At 47.1% G+C, this 17692-nt stretch overlaps 1 protein-coding gene across 2 annotated transcripts; it reads left to right on the forward strand.

Moving 5' to 3' along the window:
- Positions 1-1528: 1528 nt before the first annotated feature.
- Positions 1529-8819, forward strand: Syf2 (SYF2 pre-mRNA splicing factor). Of its 2 annotated transcripts, none has more exons than XM_076863196.1 (7): positions 1529-1625; positions 1832-1942; positions 4477-4602; positions 5319-5436; positions 5770-5860; positions 7099-7197; positions 8363-8819. In XM_076863196.1, exons 1-7 carry the CDS (start codon positions 1599-1601, stop codon positions 8526-8528), a joined length of 738 nt encoding a protein of 245 aa, XP_076719311.1. In that variant the 5' UTR covers positions 1529-1598; the 3' UTR covers positions 8529-8819. The 2 variants fall into 2 exon arrangements, with proteins under 2 accessions (XP_076719311.1, XP_076719312.1); XM_076863197.1 differs by having other exon boundaries at positions 1542-1625; positions 1835-1942.
- The last annotated feature ends 8873 nt before the right edge of the window (positions 8820-17692 follow it).

The following is a 17692-nucleotide window of genomic DNA, read 5'->3' on the forward strand; positions in this document are numbered from 1 at the left end:
CCCCTCCAGCTTTACCCCAGGCGCTATCAATTACACCAAACAAAGGAAGTCACCTCCTATATTTAAAAAATGTCTTTAGGGAAAATTTAATGGATTCTAAAGTAACCCTCCCTAGATTGTTACTTCTATTACCTTCTTTTTTATTGCCCTTGGTTCTCTGCCCCTCCCCTTAGTTCTTTATGCAAAATAAAATGATGTATTCCTAGTAACCCTAATCCTATCACCTATCTAAATGTAGCATAACAGGTACACAGTTCCACACTTCTTATTTCTCAGTATATTTTTGAGATCTTTCTAAATATATGGAGAACTACTCCATTTGCCACATGGTGTTTCATTGTAGCATAATCTGACAGTCGTTTTCAATTTTTTTGCTATTGCCAAAAAACAAAAACCTGAAATGAATAACATCATAGGTAAGTCATCGCATACCTATGCAATTGTATCTGCAGAATGAATTCCCAGAAGAGCCATAGCTGAATCCAAGAGTAATTGTTTTGTTACTTATTGCCAAATTGATATTGTGGTATTGTCTTCTAACTCTCAAGGGGTTGGACCAATTTTCAGTTTTACCACCAAGGTATATAGCATTCATATTTCTCAGTGGTTTTGAACTTCTAGGTTTTTGTTTTCCCCTACTATGTTGGGAATCCAATCTAGGACTTCACACATGCAAGGCAAGTGCCCTCCACAGAGCTACACATTTTGCCACATCTTTTCCAGAACCAAAATTTAAAAACATCTCTCAAGATTCTCATGGGAGTAACATATTTATAAACTCACTTTGGCGATTTTTTTTGTGATAGTCTTCTAACTCGAAAAGATTATCTTTCATTTATTGAGATTTAACTTTGCCTACTTAGAATTTTTTTTATGTTACTGTTAGATATTTTTTTCATTTGGGAGATCACATTTTCATTTCTACATGTAATTAGCAGTTGTCAGGAAACAATAATTCATACATTTCTCTTGTACACTCAGCACCTCTTTTTGCTTCATCTTAACTTTAGCACTGTTATTAATTATACTCCATTGGGCATGTTAAGAGAACAAGACTGGATGGGCCCCAACAGTCAAAAAAAACTTTAAAGACTTGGGCTGGGGATGTGGCTCAAGCGGTAACGCCCTCGCCTGGCATTTGCGGGGCGCTGGGTTCGATCCTCAGCATCATACTAAAAAACAAAAACAAAAAACCCCCCAAAATTCTCTTTCTCTCAAAAATTTAAGACTATGGAAGGGACTTTAAAACAAGTATCAATCATGTCTCTACTGAGACAGGGCAGTCAGGAAGAACTTGATGTTCTAGGGAACAGCACGTAGGCTAGGAGATTTCCTACCTTTCTAGCCTTCCTCTTCAGAGGACTTTCCAATCCTTTTTTCCCCTGCGTCACTTCCTGCCCTCGACTCTGCAGCCTTCTGCGGCTGCGCAGAGCCTTGACCAATTTTATCAACTCGCTGTTAAAAGGGGCAGGGATTGGTCCTAAGTTCCTGAGGCCGCCCGGAAGGGGCGTGGCCTGTAGACAGGGCTTAGGAGGGCTGTCCAGAGGCTGACGGAAGTGCTCAGTGTTGTTGCCGGAAATAGGAAAAATAAGGCTGTAATGGCGGCTGCGGCTGAAGTCGAACAGGTAGGTACTGTCCGCCTTACTTGGGAAGGTTTTGTTGGTGAGTTTCGGTGAGAGGTCGGGGTGAGTGATGGAGGCGGAGCCCTGGGCGTGGGGCCAGGAAGGCGCAGACTCCGCGGGGTCTGTCGCCAGTGGGGTCGTGGCCGGGCTGACGACTCGCCGGGACTTGGCCTGGAACCGAGCCCGGCCTGAAGCCGGATTCCTCACAGCAGGTGCCGGTGGACCGCGCTGAGGAGGGGCTCCGCACAGCGGCGGAGGAACTGGCCGCCCAGAAGCGCGAACAGAGGCTGCGCAAATTCCGGGAGCTGCATCTGAAGCGAGTGAGTAGCCCGAGGCCCCTTTCCGACCTGCCCCCGTCCGGCCCCGCACTCGTTAGTCAGACCACAGAGAAGGATCTTCCCCCGAAACGAGAGGCCCGTCCCCATGGGGGCTCCTGACCCTAAAGCGCGTTGAGATGGCTCGCTCCCCGTCCCGCCCACTGGATTTAACTTGCCTGGGCTGAGTTTGGGAGCCTGGTACTCGTGGCCTCCCTGCTCTGTGGTTCTAACAAGCGCTGCATTTTACTTAAGGAAATATGTAGAGTTAGAAATTGGAAGAAACCTGTGTCGTGTCATTAAGAGCTTTTTAATTTGACTAACAATCAACAAACCGCTGAAACTCTACAGTGTTTCAGCTTCATCTAGTTCAGCTAGATGAAGGCCTCTTCTGAAGTAGAGAACCAACCTTATTTATTTATTTAAGGACAAAACCTTATAACCAGAAATTATACTGCAGTAAATGCAGTTTTGAGGTAGGAATAAAGTGCCTTGGGAGTGCAGAGGAGAGATTAGTGTGGCTTTAGGGGCTCCAATGAGGTGACACTAAACCACTGTTTGAAAGAATAGGACATCGGACAAGTAAAGGGGATGGAGGAAGAGATACTCAGCGGAGGGAGCACATGCAGAGGAGGAGAATTCATATTAGGGATAAGAGTCCAGCAAACAGCTGGCTACAGTTGGAACTGGGAAAGGAAAAAATCCCCTGACTTTGATCTTGGAGTGGCCTGCCTGACAGCTAGGCCATGTTTCCACAAAACCTCGGCATCACTCCAAATATTGTAGTGAGACAAAATCAAGAAGACTGTTTAGGTCGTAGAAGTGACCAAACACCACTGACTATATTACCATACATATATATACTATATATACATACATTACCATACATACAAATACTATAGTCTTACTCTGTTCCTCCTGTCTCCTATCTAAAAATTGAAGCTACTTCATCCTAGAATGCCCCTGCCTTTGACAATGCCCAAATCAAAGCCTGAATTTGAACTGTAGTCATCTGATACAAACTCATATTTTGTAAATATCTCTTTTAACATCTTCTTACTGAAACGTTCCCCTTGGTTTGTGCTCTCCTTCAATGCAACAAATACAACTTTGTTTGATGGCAAACCAGAGGGCATTGCCAGAGCTAAGAGTGTATGAGAGGTGGAAATTGAGACCAGTGTCTCTCTTGGCACTTGTTCTATTTTGGTGGTGTTGGGGATTGAACCCAGGGCCTTGTGTACACTAAGCAAGTGTCCTGCTACTCAACTGCACTGCCAGCCCCAGGAGTATCTCTCTGTGTCCAGAAAAAGTTGATTTGATAAACACATAAACATGCTTAAGTATTTACTTGGATTGATTAATGAAAGCTTATCTGGAATCTATAGGAAATATGGCTTTCTGGACTACCTGCCACCATCCTGTGACCTAAGAAACATCCAACTTCAGTTTTGTATAAGAAAATGTACTTATTTTGTTTTATGCATTTATTTTTGTTTTAAAAATCGATTCTTCACTAGTACTTCAAATGGGAAGTTCCTTTTATTGTTTTCAATGTAAATAAACTTTTAAAATGTTTCAAAAGTAGGGGAGTCTTAGAAATGATTAGGATATTAAGAGAGGTATTAAAGTTCTTAAGCCCCAAATTAAGTCTTTTTCTTTGAACTAATCAGAATTTCGAGGTTTAAAAGTAGAATATTTTCCAGTGCTCCTGTGGTATAGGTCTCCCACTTTGTAAAACCTTGTTCTGATCCAACTTAAGGGACCACAGGGCTAAACAGGGGCAAATCTGATATTAACCTCTAGGCTCTGGAATGGAAAACCAGTGCATCCAGATGCATTTTTCTTGATGATATGCCTCACTAGGCTGTTGTTCCCTTGCTTAAGATCATTTGGTGGCTGTTGTGGTTTGGATTTGAAAATGTCACCCAAAGAGCTCATTTGTTAGGCAATATAGCAATACTCTGAGGTAAGAAGATTGGATTATAAAAGCTGTGACCTCATCAGTGATCATTTGATGGGTTAATCATTTGAATGGACTGCTGAGTGGTAAGCATAGGGGGCGGGTATACCCTTAGAGGATTTGTCTTGTCTCTAGCTTCTTTCTCTCACCTTCCTGAGTGAACTGAACAGATTTCCTCCTTCACACCCTTCTGCCCCTTTCCTTGGGCCCAGAGCCCTGGAGTGACTGCCATGGACTGACCCTCAGAAATTGAGCCCCAAGTACACTTCCTCTCTGAGTTGTTCTTGTCAGGACTTTTGGTCACATCAACAAAAAGCTGACTAACGTGTAATGGCTGTCTGTTGCGCCTGGGGTAGAAAGGGAGTGTCAACGTGTCTTTCCTGAATTTCCTCAAAAAAGGCAAGATCTATTTGGATTTCTTTTCATATATATTTTTTAAGATTAGTTGTAGATGAACAAAATACCTTTATTTTATTTATATTTTTGTGATGCTGAGGATTGAACCCAGTGCCTCTACCGCTGAGCTACAACTTTAGTGCCTTGTTTTCGTATTTCTGATAAACTTTTTTTATGGTTTTAGAATGAAGCTCGTAAATTGAATCACCAGGAAGTTGTGGAAGAAGATAAAAGACTTAAGTTGCCTGCAAACTGGGAAGCCAAAAAGGCTCGTTTAGAATGGGAACTGCAGGAAGAAGAAAAGAAAAAGGTCAGGAACTACTCCACTGTCTTCATGAGCTACATCTTCCATCATTCTCTTGCATTGAGACAGGAACATGGTCATTGATAGTCTGGCTCCGCAGCCAATGTTTTGGAATTGAAAGCTTAGCTCTGCTCTTCAGTGGCTGCCACACTTTGAGCGAGTTATTTAACCTTGAGTTAATTGTAAATTAAATGAGTTAACGTATGCAAAACGTTCAAGATAGGGTCTGATACCTGTTTAAACACTAAAAGGTATCATATGCTCCCTTATATACCACATCAAATTCCTAGATTTCTTTCATATAGCAGTCATTTTTAAAAAAGTATTGCTTAATGTCTTTTTTCTGTTGGTCATCTGTGGACGCCCTTTTTTTTTTTTTCTTTTTTTTGGGTACTGGGAATTGAACCCAGGAGCCTTTAGCCACTGAGCCACATCCCCAGCCCTTTTTTTATATCGTATTTAGAGAGAGGGCGTTGCTGAGTTGCTTAGGACCTCACTGATTGCTGAGGCTGGCTTTGAGCTCATGATCTTCCTGCCTCAGCCTCCCATCCTGCTGGGTTTCAGGCACATGCCACTGTGTCCATCTTGTGGACACCTTTCCACACTTGTGGACAGGAACTTCCTTCCTAGCTTTACTTAATGTCTTTATTCAAACTTTGTTGATTTAGATTAAGTAATTGCTTGAATTATAATTGAGGGAACCAGTTTGTTCTTCTTTTTAGGAGTGTGCAGCAAGAGGGGAAGACTATGAGAAGGTGAAGTTGCTGGAGATCAGTGCAGAAGATGCAGAAAGGTGGGAGAGGAAAAAGAAAAGGAAAAATCCTGACCTGGGATTTTCAGGTAAAATTGACCTTTCTGAATAAGCCTGTCAGACAGCATTGGCCTCAGCCTTCTGCTTTACTGAGCGGAGGCTCGAGCTTCCTTCCTCCGTGGAATGTTTGCTGAGAGGCCTAAACCCCAGGGAAATGCACGTGCATCTTAGAGGATGGAGCTAAAAAAGGCTCTGCGCCGTCAGCCCGGTTCTTCTTTGTGGTGTCTATACCAGCATATTCCGGATAAGGGACCATGGATTAGTGTCTGTGCACATGTTGCTTAATGACAATTTGATTTTTTTCTGAATAGTAACGGCCAAACAAGGACACATGTCATCTCTGATTCTCATTTCATTTTTAGATTATGCTGCTGCCCAGTTACGCCAATATCATCGGTTGACAAAGCAAATCAAACCTGACATGGAAACCTATGAGCGACTGAGGGAAAAACAGTAAGTCCATAGGTTTTATGATGTTGTTTTCTCATCTTGGGGGCTGCGTGTATTTATGTGGGTATACGTGCACATACCTACACATACAAGGGTGTAAATATTGGCACACTTTATGCTGAGCTGTGGGTTATTAGCAGCTCCTAGGAATGGTCTCTGTTTTTTCAGCACTATTTATGATTCAGTTGATAGCAGTTAAGCCTTGTCATCCATCCCCCCCACCCCCAACACAAACACTGTGGGCTAGAACCCAGGCAAACGGTACCACTAAGTTGCATCCCTATTCTTTTTTTTGGAGACAGAATTTTACTAAGTTGCCGAGGCTGGCCTTGAACTTGCAATCCTGCCTCTGCCTTCCCAGTCTCTGAGGTTGTGGTATGTGCCACCCACACTCACAGGGCCTGGCAGTTGTTCACTTTGTTGCAGTTAAACTAACCACTTGTTTCTCTTTCAAGCTGGCATTCTGAGTGTTGATAGCTAAGACACAGATTAGCACAGGCAGATATTATTTATGAGGCAGAAAGCTTTAGTGCTGGGGTGGGTGAATTTTTTTTTAATTTTTTTGGTTTGAAGGATTAGACCCAGGGACTCTGTACTACTGAGCTATATCCTCAACCATTTTTATTTTGAGTCAGGATTTCACTAAGTTGCTCAGGGTCTCAGTAAGTTTCTGAGGCTAGCCTCAAATTTGCGATCCTCTGCTTCAGCCTCCTGAGTCTCTGGAGTTACAAGTATGAGTTACCATACCTCAGGTGGGGTTTTTGTTTTTTTAAATAAAGGACCAGATAGTAGATATTTGGAGCTTTTCGGGCCATGTGGTCTCGTTCATAGCTGCTCACCTGTGCAAGTGCAATGTGAAAGCAGCCATAGAGATCTGTGAATGACTGAATGTGTCCCAGTAGAACTGTTTTCAAAAACATGTGATGACTGTAGCTTGAAGGCTGCTGCTTTAGTGGAAAGAGACCCAGAGCTCAGAGCTCTAATCCCAACTCTGCAGCCTTTGATGAGCCCTTTCACCTGGGGCCGTTGCCTTGTGCATCTGAAGGATGAAGGTGTTGGAGTAGGTGATTTCTTAGGTCCTTTCTAATTCTGTATCTTTTTTTTTAATTTAAAAGTAGAATGCCACAGTAAGTGTATGCATATATCTTGTCATACCGTGAGATCGTGAGTGGTAATTTAGTTCGAAATTTGAAAGTGAAAATCTGTGGTGTTGTTTTAAGTCCATTTTGCTGTCTTTTTAGTGGAGAAGAGTTTTTTCCAACGTCCAACAGCCTCCTTCATGGGACACACGTGCCTTCCACAGAGGAGATTGACAGAATGGTCATGGACCTGGAGAAACAGTGAGTCCTCAGAGCAGCTGCCTGTTCGCTGCTGAGTGACAGGGTGGGCTGGTGTGTGTCTCAGGCCATTGTGCTTTGAGAGAGTTAAATAGGCAGAAACGACACTTGCTCTGGCCTCGGGTCCGCAGTGGTTTTGAGGATGGGCAGCTATGTGGATTCAGTTCCCAGGATCCGGAATAGAGATGCGCACGTTGATGGAATGGGACCATCATGTGTCGGCTCTCCATCACTGGGACAAAAAGTTGAGACAAGTTACAAGGAGGAAAGGTTTATTTTGGTTCACGTTTCCGAGGTTTTAGTCCACGGTTGCTGGCCTGTTGCTCTGGGTTGTGGCAGATGGTGATGATGGAGGCCCATGTGATGATGGAGGCCCATATGATGCAGGAGCCTCTTCACCTCATGGGGGAGGCAGCGAGGTGCAAGTGAGAAGGAAAGGGCTGGGATCTTGGTGTCCCTTCAAGGGCACACCAAGTGACCTGACTTTTCCAGCTAAGCCCCACCCTTGTGAGAGATTTCACTTCCTCCCAGAAGCACTGTAGGCGGAGCCCAGCCCGGCCCAATTTCCTGTTTTATTTTTTTTTAATACGGGGGATTGAATCCAACGGCGCGTAGCCACTTACCTGTGTTTCTTAACACTGATGGAAATGAATACCAGGTAGAGCAGAGTACGTTTTAATTTTAGGAACTGTATATGTAAAGTCTTATTGTCATGTCTGGCACATAGCAATGCACCGGGTTAACCGGGGTCATTGTTACTAACAAATAATATTATAATAATTACCTTATTTTAAGTCATAAGGTATCTGTTCAGTTCCTAACCCTGGGTCATTGCTCATTTAGACGGAGTCTAAGGAGGAGTTTGTATTAATGAATTTCATGGTTCCTACCTGAGGTTGTGCTGCTGGTTAGCAATTTCAGCTTGAAGTTGGTGGAGACTGACTTGCTCCTGACCAGTGCCAGGCACTGAGCCCCCCCCCTCGCCACCCCCAGCATTGAGCCCCGCCCCCCCCCACTGAGCGCCCCCAGGCACTGAGCGCTGGTTCTGCTCTTCACCGTCTGCCTGTGGGGGTCCGCAGCAGAGCCCCATCTGTGAATGTGCCTGCCAGTCGTTACTCAGATCAAAACAGAAGGTGGTTTTGAACTTTAAAAATGTTTTTTTCCCCAGAATTGAAAAACGAGACAAATACAGCCGGAGACGTCCCTACAACGATGACGCGGACATCGACTACATCAACGAGAGGAATGCCAAGTTCAACAAGAAGGCTGAGCGGTTCTACGGGAAGTACACGGCCGAGACCAAGCAGAACCTGGAAAGAGGGACGGCTGTCTGATCCCTTCAGGAACTGCGTTGGACGATGGAGGACGGAGTGAGAATTTCCGCTGGCAAATGGAAAGTCTCTTCCCAGCTGTCCCAGTAAACCAGAGCTCGGCCTCCGCCTCCCCACTCAGCCTCCGCCTCCCCACTCAGCCTTCCACAATAAACGTCTTTCTTCCCTGTGCACTTCCACGTAGACTTCACGTTTTTGTGCTTGGATATGAGATGTATTTCTTGTATTGAAGTTGTTTTGTAAAAATCTACTTTGTATAAATCCTAATTATATTATTTTTCTATGTATCTTAAACGTGTATGATGGTCTAATCTTTGAAGGATTTTGAGCTCGATGCCGGCAGCGCCCCGTTGCAGTCCGAGGTGTGAATATCATGGTGGATTTGACAGGATCTAGAGCTCGGCTGTGGGGCCGCTGGGGCTGAGAACTCTGAAGCCGAGGACAGTGCAGGTGGCAGTCGGCTTGGGAGGGCTGCCCAGGACCAAGTGCAGGGACAGCGCTGTCCTCCCACGAGTGTCAACCATGTGTAGTTAGTTCCCTTTTAAAAGAGCAATTAACTGCTGTGGAATAGAATTCCTCCTTTATCATGTAGAACAAATACCTGCCTATGTACACTTGGGTGTGTGGTAACGCACATGCACTCCCTCCCACAAACGCCGGCCACTTCTGTTAGTAGCGGGCACTTCAGAGTTTAGAAAGGAGAGCGTCGCCCAGGGCGGAGTGCTCGCTGAGGCCTGCAGGTCCAGGCGGCCCAGAGGGAAAGGGGAGCTGTGCGTCCAAACGCCTGGGCCAGTCTTGCCCTTCGTGCCTTCTGTGGAAGCTTCTCTGGAGCTCCCCTGTCGTTTTAAAGCGGTCCCAGATGTGTTGGTGGGAGCTTCGCAGCATGTGTCCCTGAAAGGCAGCACAGCAACCACTCCATTTTCACCCAGCCAGGCACTGTTGTTTGTATGTTGATCACAGCACTAAATTCCTAATGAGTCCGAAACAAATCTTTACCAACGCTTTAGAGTTCAAAGTCGGTTTCACACTCAAAGCCCCTGCGAGCCCTCCCTGCTCGATTGTGCATTCGCTGCCTGGGGTCTTCTTTCTCTGCTGAGGGCAGGTCTGTCCGGCTTTGATGCTTCTGAGAATTTGTTGATCATGTCTCAATCTTTCTGTTCCCATTTCTACTACCTTAGTTCAAGTCCTTAGATCTGAATATTAGAAAAGCCCTAAAAAGCTTTCAAGTGGGGCTGGGGTGTGGCTCAGCGATAGAGCGCTCACCTAGCGAGTGCGAGGTGCTGGGTTCAATCCTGAGCACCACATAAAAATAAATAAAATAAAATAAATAAAGGTATTTAAAAAAAAGCTTTCAAAATATTGTCAAATAGAACGTGGTATGTATTTAAAAGAACAGTTCAAAGACGGGTGTGGTGGTGCGAGCTGGAAATCCCAGCTACTCAGGAGGCCAAGGCAGTAGGATCCAAAGTTTGAGGGCAGCTTTTATTAAAAAAAAAAAAAATAATAATAATAAAAGGCCTGGGGATGTGGCTCAGTCACAGAGTACCCCAGGTTCCATCTGCAGTACCAGAAAAACAACCAGTTCATCATGGCTCAGGTTCATTCCAAGAACACAAGACTAGCTCATAGAGCACGTCAGTATCCTGCCCAGTGTTATTTCTCCTTTATCACCAACAGGCCCTGAAACTTTGTGAATTTGTGGTAATATTTCCAGTTAAACACTTGCTTTCCCAGACTGACTTGTTGTGGTAGGTGTTCATATGTCATTAGTTCTGGCTAATAAATGAAATTTTATTTTGAGAAATCTTTTGCTTTCCTGATTTTTTTTTTTTTTTTTAATTTTCTTGATTTGGGAAAGCTGGTTCCTGCTTTCCTCTTCCTTCCTTCCCTTTTCTTCTTCCTGCTTGGATCACATACATGAGGCCTGGAGTTGTGGCAGCCATTTTGTGCCATGAAGTAATAAGCATAAAGACAAGAATGTGCAGAGGAGGATGAGATGGTCCATGTTTGCATTGCTCAGCTTCTGCTCTAGTCTTAAGCATCTACCTGTCACTTTCCTATGTACACTTTGGTGTGTGGTAACACACACGTGCACTCCCTCCCACAAATGCTAGCCACTTCTATTAGTAGCAGACCCTTCAGAGTTTAGAAAGGGGAGGGTGCCCAGGGCGGAGCGCTTGGGGAGGCCTGCAGACCCTGGGCGCCCTCCCCAGTGGCTCAGAGGGAAATGACTAGAGGGAAATTACTGTTGAATAAATTTATGACTTCTGCATGGTTTAACTTCAGGATTGATGTCAGTAGATTAAATGATTAAATGCAAATACCCATAGTTTTTTTCTCTAGAAATAAGTGACTACAAAAGAGACCTAGGAAATAGTCTAGTTGTGCTATTAGCAAAAATTATATTTAGTATAAACTTAATGAGAAAAACATAGGATTTATGAAGAAAATTATAAAATCTAATTGAAGCCAGGCACGGTGGCGCATACCTGTAATCCCAGCAGCTCGGGAGGCTGAGGCAGGAGGATCGCAAGTTCAAAGCCAGCCTCAGCAAAAGCGAGGCACTAAGCAATTCAGTGAGACCCTGTGTCTAAACAAAATGCAAAATAGGGCTGGGGACGTGGCTCAGTGGTTGAGTGCCCCTGAATTCAATCCCCAGTACCCAAGGGAAAAAAAATAAACAGGAGACTTCTGCTTCTAACCCAAATGGAGAAACAGATTTCCTTTCCTGCAACAACAAAAGATAGCTTACATGAAACTGAAAGGTTAATAAAATAGGTACTTGTCACTCCGTTTTTCTGTATGCTTAACAAAACACTGTTGAAATCTCGAGAACTGTTTGCTAATCTTGTTCCCAGAATGTGCTGTTCCCAACTGCCAAACTGCAGAATGTAACTTCCCTCCCTGCCCTCTCCAAGGAAAGTATAAAGCTCTGCTTAAGCTGTTCTCAGGGCTCTTTGCTCTATTCAAGTGAGCTCTGAGCCCCAGCATGCTGGACCCCCAATAAACCCTTTGCTGTTGCATGAGACAGTCTCTTGGTGGTCTCTTCCTCCAACGCTCGCCCAACCTTTACAAAACAAGAGTTTTCAAAATGCCGGAAATGAGACAGAAGGACAGTGATTCCTGAGGAGAGCCGCAGCTTCTTTTCTTTGGAGAGCTTCCAGGCTGTGGCACACAGAAGCCGGTGGAGTCCCTTAGTTGAGATAGAGCTAGAAAGTCTAGGAAGACCAGGGTGGTGAGAGCTAAGTGCAGGCCAGCTGCAGGGGGCAACGCAGAGAACCCACAGAAGGCCCCTGTGTATAGGCAGAATATGGATCTGCTGTGTATAAAAGGAGTTTTCTCTCCTGAGAAAGAACCACTTGAAAGGATCAGAGGGATTAGAACTTGGCATTTGTGAGGGGCCAGGAATAGTGTTTTTTCCATCAGACGAAATAGAAAATTTCATAATTCAATGGGTGTGTGAGGCCAATTCCATTACTGTAACAAGATACCTGAGACAATCAGCTTATAAAGAGGAGAGGTTTATTTTGGTTCACAGTTTGGAGGTTTCAGTACATGGTTGTGGACCCATTGCTTTTGGGCTCATGGTGGCTGGACAGTGCAGGAGAGGGAGAGAAAGAGGAAGACGCCAGGGTTCCACAAACATCTTGTAGGGCACATCCCCCGTGACCTAGGGTCCTATTAGGTCCTACCTCTTGGCGGTTCCACCCAGTCCCACCACGGGCAGCAGACAGGCCTTTCACACGCGGGCTTATGGGGGACACGTATCCAATCCGTAGCAACGTGGCATTGAGTGACCAGTGAGAGGTTCCTGCCTCAGTCTGGAGAACAATGAACCCGGTGAACTCTGCTTGGGTCTTGCAAAAGACAAATCTTAACAGTCACACCCGGAAGAACCAAACCGTTCCCAGGCAAGTCAGTGCACGGCAGAACAAGGATCAGATGACAGAGAAACCCAGAGACGGTCAGTATGTGATGCACGAAATCCTCCACGCCCAAACGGGAAAGAGGAAGCATACAGAGAAGAAAAATAACCCTTCAATCTAATCTAACCAGAACTGACACAGACACTAGAACCCATCGACAGGAATCCAAAATTATAACTGTACCCGACGTTATCGAGGGTTCGAGGAGTCAGGCACAGTGGGTCACACCTGCAATCCCAGTGACTTGGGAGGACGAGGCAGGAGGATCGCAAATTGAAGGCCAGCCTCTGCAACTTAACAAGGTCCCAAGTAATTCAGCAAGAACCTGTTGTCAAAGTCAAAAAAAAAAATTATATATATATATATAAAAGACCCACATTAAACTTCTAGATGAGGCAGTCCCAGTGTGTGAGATGGAAAACCCACTGCCCGCTGGACGGACCCAAACAGGTGACACACACACCACAGGGCGAGGCCGGTGGGGGGGCAAGGCCGGTGGAGACACAGAGACAGGAGGCAGAATGGAAACCCAGACGGGGGCGGTGGGGCTCCGCACAGAAGCGGGGCTTCGCTCTTGCTTGGCTCGACCTTGGCGTCTCTGTGGAGGGACAGTCCACGGTGTCTGGCCAGGCGGAAGGGCCTCCGTCCCCCAGCTGTGGAGCTGGCCGGGGAGCCCAGGGGCTGGGGCTCTGGGGGACTCTCCCAGGGCCCGGGTGAGACGCGCTGGTCCTGCTGACCCCACGGGCTGCTGGTGGTGCCCGGGTCACTCCAGGGCCAGCACCGGGAGCCGTGCATGTTGGCAGTTCCTGTGGTCACTGCCGTGTCCCCAGGAGGACTCCGTCCTACCCGTCCTTTTGCTGGGTGACAGCTAGTCAAAGCACAGACGCAGGTGCCCTGTGGCCGGGATGCCAACCAGCTTCCGTTGCCTGGGGAGGGCTCGCACCACACCCAGAGTGGCCGCAGGTCCAGCTGCTAGTCAAGGTCCAGGTGCTGGCCCGAGGGTCAGCGAGGCCTCCCTGTCCGTCCAGAGGTGGCTGCCTCCTCTCCGTGTCCCGTGTCCTCGTGTGGCCTTTCTCAGTGCTTTTACACCCCTGGTGACTCTTGGTCCTCCTGTAAGGACACCGGCTCTGCTGGTCAGGGCCCCACCCACGACTTCCCTCACCCTCTCTGAGCCTCCACCCTTACGGGAAGGCTCTGTTTCCTGGTGCGGCCACGCGGGGGGTTAAGGTGGCACAGGACTTTGAGGAGGACACAGAGAATTACAACTGGTCAGATGTCCGTATCAGCCCCAGGAACCCTTCCCATCCTGGGCCTGCGCCCTCCTCCCCTCCAGACCAAGGTCACACCAAACTGAATTTCCCTGAGCCACACCCCAGGCCACTCTGACTTTCTATTTTGAGACAGGTTCTCCCTAAGTCATCAAAGACCTCTCTAAGTTTCTGAGGCTGGCCTTGAACTTGAGATCCTCCTGCCTCAGCCTCCCAAGTCCTGGATTACAGGCCTGTGCCTGTGGGGGAGTGGACCATTGAGCACAGATGCAAAAATACTCAGCAATCTCAGAAATACACCCTAGAATGTGTGGAAGATGTTCATTTTACACCCTGAAATGTAAAAGGACCACATTTTAGGAAGAATCCTGACTTGGCACTTCTTCTTATTGATATAATAAAAGCCCTCAAATAGGACCAGCCTGTCCTCACCTGTTATTGAGAGCTGGTGTGCTCCGGGAGGGACAGGACGGAACAGGGTGGGAGGGAAACCAGGAACCGTTGACAGAGGCCAGGGCAGGTGTTCAGCGCCCCCTTGTGTCATCCCAGGAGCGTGATTTCAAAATCAGTTTTATAAGCCAGAGGCTTTGTTATGGAGATTTAATAATAATAATAATAATAATAATAATAATAATAATAATTTTTCTTAGTTGTATTATGAGTCCACAGTTATTGTAGAAATTGCATCCTCCAATTTGGTGGTGGTAAGGGGTGGGAAGTATGGAATCTTTTTGTGTGTGGTGTTGGGGATGGAAACCAGAGGCGATCAATTCCTGAGCCACCTCCCCAGTCCCTTTTAATTTTTATTTTGAGACAGGTCTTGTTAAGTGGCCCATGCTGGCCTCAAACCTGCCATCCTCCTGCCTCAGCCTCCTGAGTTGCTGGGATCACAGGCAGGAGCCACGGAACCCTGCACCACATATTCTCACAGTTCTGCCATCTTCTGCGGGTGGGTGGCTGCCGGTACCGCATGGCGGCTCATGACTGCACAGAAGAAATTAGTCTCCCTTACCATACGTAATTAAGAGAAAAAAAAGAAATATTAAAAAAACATTTAGAATTTAAACTTTTCACTAATTCTGAATACACTTTTGCTCAACCTGGACTGGTTCTTTTTTCTGCCAGATGGACCAGGAATACCAGATTATGGGGCACCTTTCCCTTGTAGTGGATGCAGGTGTTCTACAACAGTGGCCTATGGCTTAGTCAGGGTTTTTTTTTTTTCTTTTTTTGCAATGCAAAAATTTACACTAAGTTAAACTTTAAAGTAAGATTAAACTGATGTCTGCACATTTTTCTAAGGAAGATATTTGACCAATGAACCATAAGAAGATGCTCAACAGCATTAGCCCTTTGGGAAATGCAGAGTTAAACTATAAAGAGATTCTGGCTGTAATAAAAAAGATGGAGGCTCAGGGTAGGGAGGGTGTGGAGAACCGTGCGGCTGCCCTGGGAAGCAGCCTGGCCACTCCTCAGAGGTTACACAGAGAGTGACCATGTGCTGGGGATTGAACCCAGGGCCTCATGCACACTAGGCAAGTGTGCTACCCCTCAGCTGCACCCCCCACCCATTCTATTCCTCCATGTGCACCCAAGAACACTGAAGACGTGATTTCATTAAAAACTAGAAAATGATTGTTCATGGCAACACAATGTATCACACCAAAAAGTGTAAGATGCCCATCGTCAGTTGATGAACGGATAAATAAAATGTGGTACATCCATTCTGTGGCATATTATTCAGCCATAAAAAGGAATGCAGCTATGACATGGATGAACATGGAAACCATTTTGCTAAGTGAGAGAATTCAGGCACAGAAGACCACACATACTGCATGATTCCATGGATAGGAAATGTCCCAGAACAGGTAAATCCAGAAAGACAGACAGTAGATTAGAGGTTGCCAGGGGCTGGGTGAGGTGGGTGAGGGAGGGTGAGGCCTGACTGCGAGGGGGCATGGCGTTTCCTTTTGGGGCGATGGAAACATTCTAGAATCATGCTGTGATGACAGTCGCACAACTCCGTGAACACTAAAAACCACTGAACCGCGTGCTTTAGAAGTTTCGATTTTATGGTCAGTGAATTATATCTCAACAAAGCTGCGGTGGCTTCTGTTTGTAACTAAATCACGAAAAGACTTCCGAGGGGTGTGGAAGGTCTGTTTGGTGTGCAGGCTGTGTGGCCTTCACAAACCCCCAGCCAGAGAGGCTGAGGCAGGAGGGTTGCAAGTTCAGAGCCGGCCTCAGCAACTTGGTGAGGTCCTAGGCTCCTTAGAGAGACCTGGTCTCAAAATAAGAAAAAGAGCTGGGGGTGTGGCCCAGTGTAAGCGCCTCTGGGTTCAATCTTTAGTAACAAAACAGACACCCCAGGCTGGTGTGAGTTCCAGGAAGCCCCTGGAAAAAGCAAAGCAGATAAAACAGATTCCCCAGAGACACAGGCAGTTAACCCCCTGGGGGGACAGTGGTCACCTCCATTCTCACCTGGCAGGCTTCAGGGAACACCATGTGGTGGCAGAAGCGTTGGAGACCTGGTTCTGTCTATGAAACCCGCCCCTGGTCTTCAGGGACATTGGAGCAGACAGAAGCAAACAAGAGATGAGCACAATAAACAACCCACTTATAGACCATGGCAGGAGTTTCTAGACACTGGACAAAACAAAAAAGTAGGCCAAGATGAGGCACTGCAGGTTTGTGGGGGGGGTCAGGGTGGCCATCTCCCGGAGGGGGGCATCCCTGGGGCCGGGAGCTGGCTGTATCCGTTAGCCCCCCGTCACCATAACAAACCCTGGGAAGCCAAGAGGGGTTCATTTTGGCTCGTGGTTCTGGAAGCTGAGTCCAAGGCTGGGCAGCTCCGTGGGTTGGAGCTTCGGTGAGGGCAGCGCAACATGGAGAACGTCTGGAGCCAAGAAGCTGGGGAGGAGGAAGGAGGGAGAGAGGAGACAAACTGGGTCCCACGGCGCCCGCAGGACACACCTCCAATGACCCAAGGCTCTGCTTCCTGAAGGCCCCAGTCCCTCCCCAGAGTGCCACCCCAGGGACACTGCCCGCAATCCAACCTGACAGCATGTGGGGAGCACGGGAGGAGGAGGCACGGGGGCAGCCCAGCGCCCAGAGGTGGAGCCGGGCGGGGAGTCAGGAGCGGCTGGAGGCCAGGGGCCGAGCGGTGGAGGAGCAGGGAGCACAGAGCCCAGGAGCTGATTCCAGTGAAGCTGCTTCCCACATGGGCAGCTCTGCCCTGCCCCGTCCAGGGAGAGGGCCACAGTGCCATGACCGGTATGAGCAAGGACCACGAGCTTCTGCCATCGGTGGTGGTGGCCAATTTAAATAAAAAGAGAGAGGAGCAGGTGTTCATTTATAAAGTTTTTTTTTTTTTTTTTTTTTTTTTTTAGGAAAGCCAGCAGCCACTGGCGATGGCTTTGACTGTGACCCACAGGATCCCCGGGCTGCAGCGGGAACAGAGAGAGATCGCTTTTTTTTTTTTTCTTTTTCTTTTTTTAAATAGAAAAGTGTGCAGGTGGCTGACTCAGTGGCCATCAGGGACTGTTTCTCGTTGGGCATCCTGAGTGGACTGACCTTTGTCTTTGTGCTTATGCTTGTACCCTGTGGTCACCAGGTGGTGCCAGCACCAGGTACGGTGTCCCCACACCAGTGTCCATGGAACAGGAGGGGGCAGGGCAGGGACACTTCTCCTCTGAGGCTCCACATATTCTGGAAGGTTCCCTGGTGTCCCACGGCCTGGAACAGTGTCATGGGCGGGATGTGCTCATGAAGGCAGGGGGTGGATCTCAGGTCCAGCTTGGGTCCACCCACGTCCTGGGGCATTTATAGCACAGGCAGGTTCAAACCTCTACTTGAGCCACCGTGAACCATTGGCCAAAGCTAGTCCCACGGCCAAGCCCAAAGTCAAGGGGCCAGGACTCACGTTAGTCCACCATGAAGTCACGCTCCGGGTTCAGGTGGAGTGGGATTGTAA

The sequence above is a fragment of the Callospermophilus lateralis genome, chromosome 7, assembly GCF_048772815.1.
Source record: "Callospermophilus lateralis isolate mCalLat2 chromosome 7, mCalLat2.hap1, whole genome shotgun sequence".
NCBI lineage: Eukaryota > Metazoa > Chordata > Mammalia > Rodentia > Sciuridae > Callospermophilus > Callospermophilus lateralis.

Bases quoted from the DNA above. Each gene is read 5' to 3' on its own strand.
- Syf2 (XM_076863196.1), top strand. From the start codon at position 1,599: ATGGCGGCTGCGGCTGAAGTCGAACAG. The intron at 1,626-1,831 runs GTAGGTACTGTC...GATTCCTCACAG, and splicing joins CTGCGGCTGAAGTCGAACAG to CAGGTGCCGGTGGACCGCGC. The intron at 4,603-5,318 runs GTCAGGAACTAC...TCTTCTTTTTAG, and splicing joins AGGAAGAAGAAAAGAAAAAG to GAGTGTGCAGCAAGAGGGGA.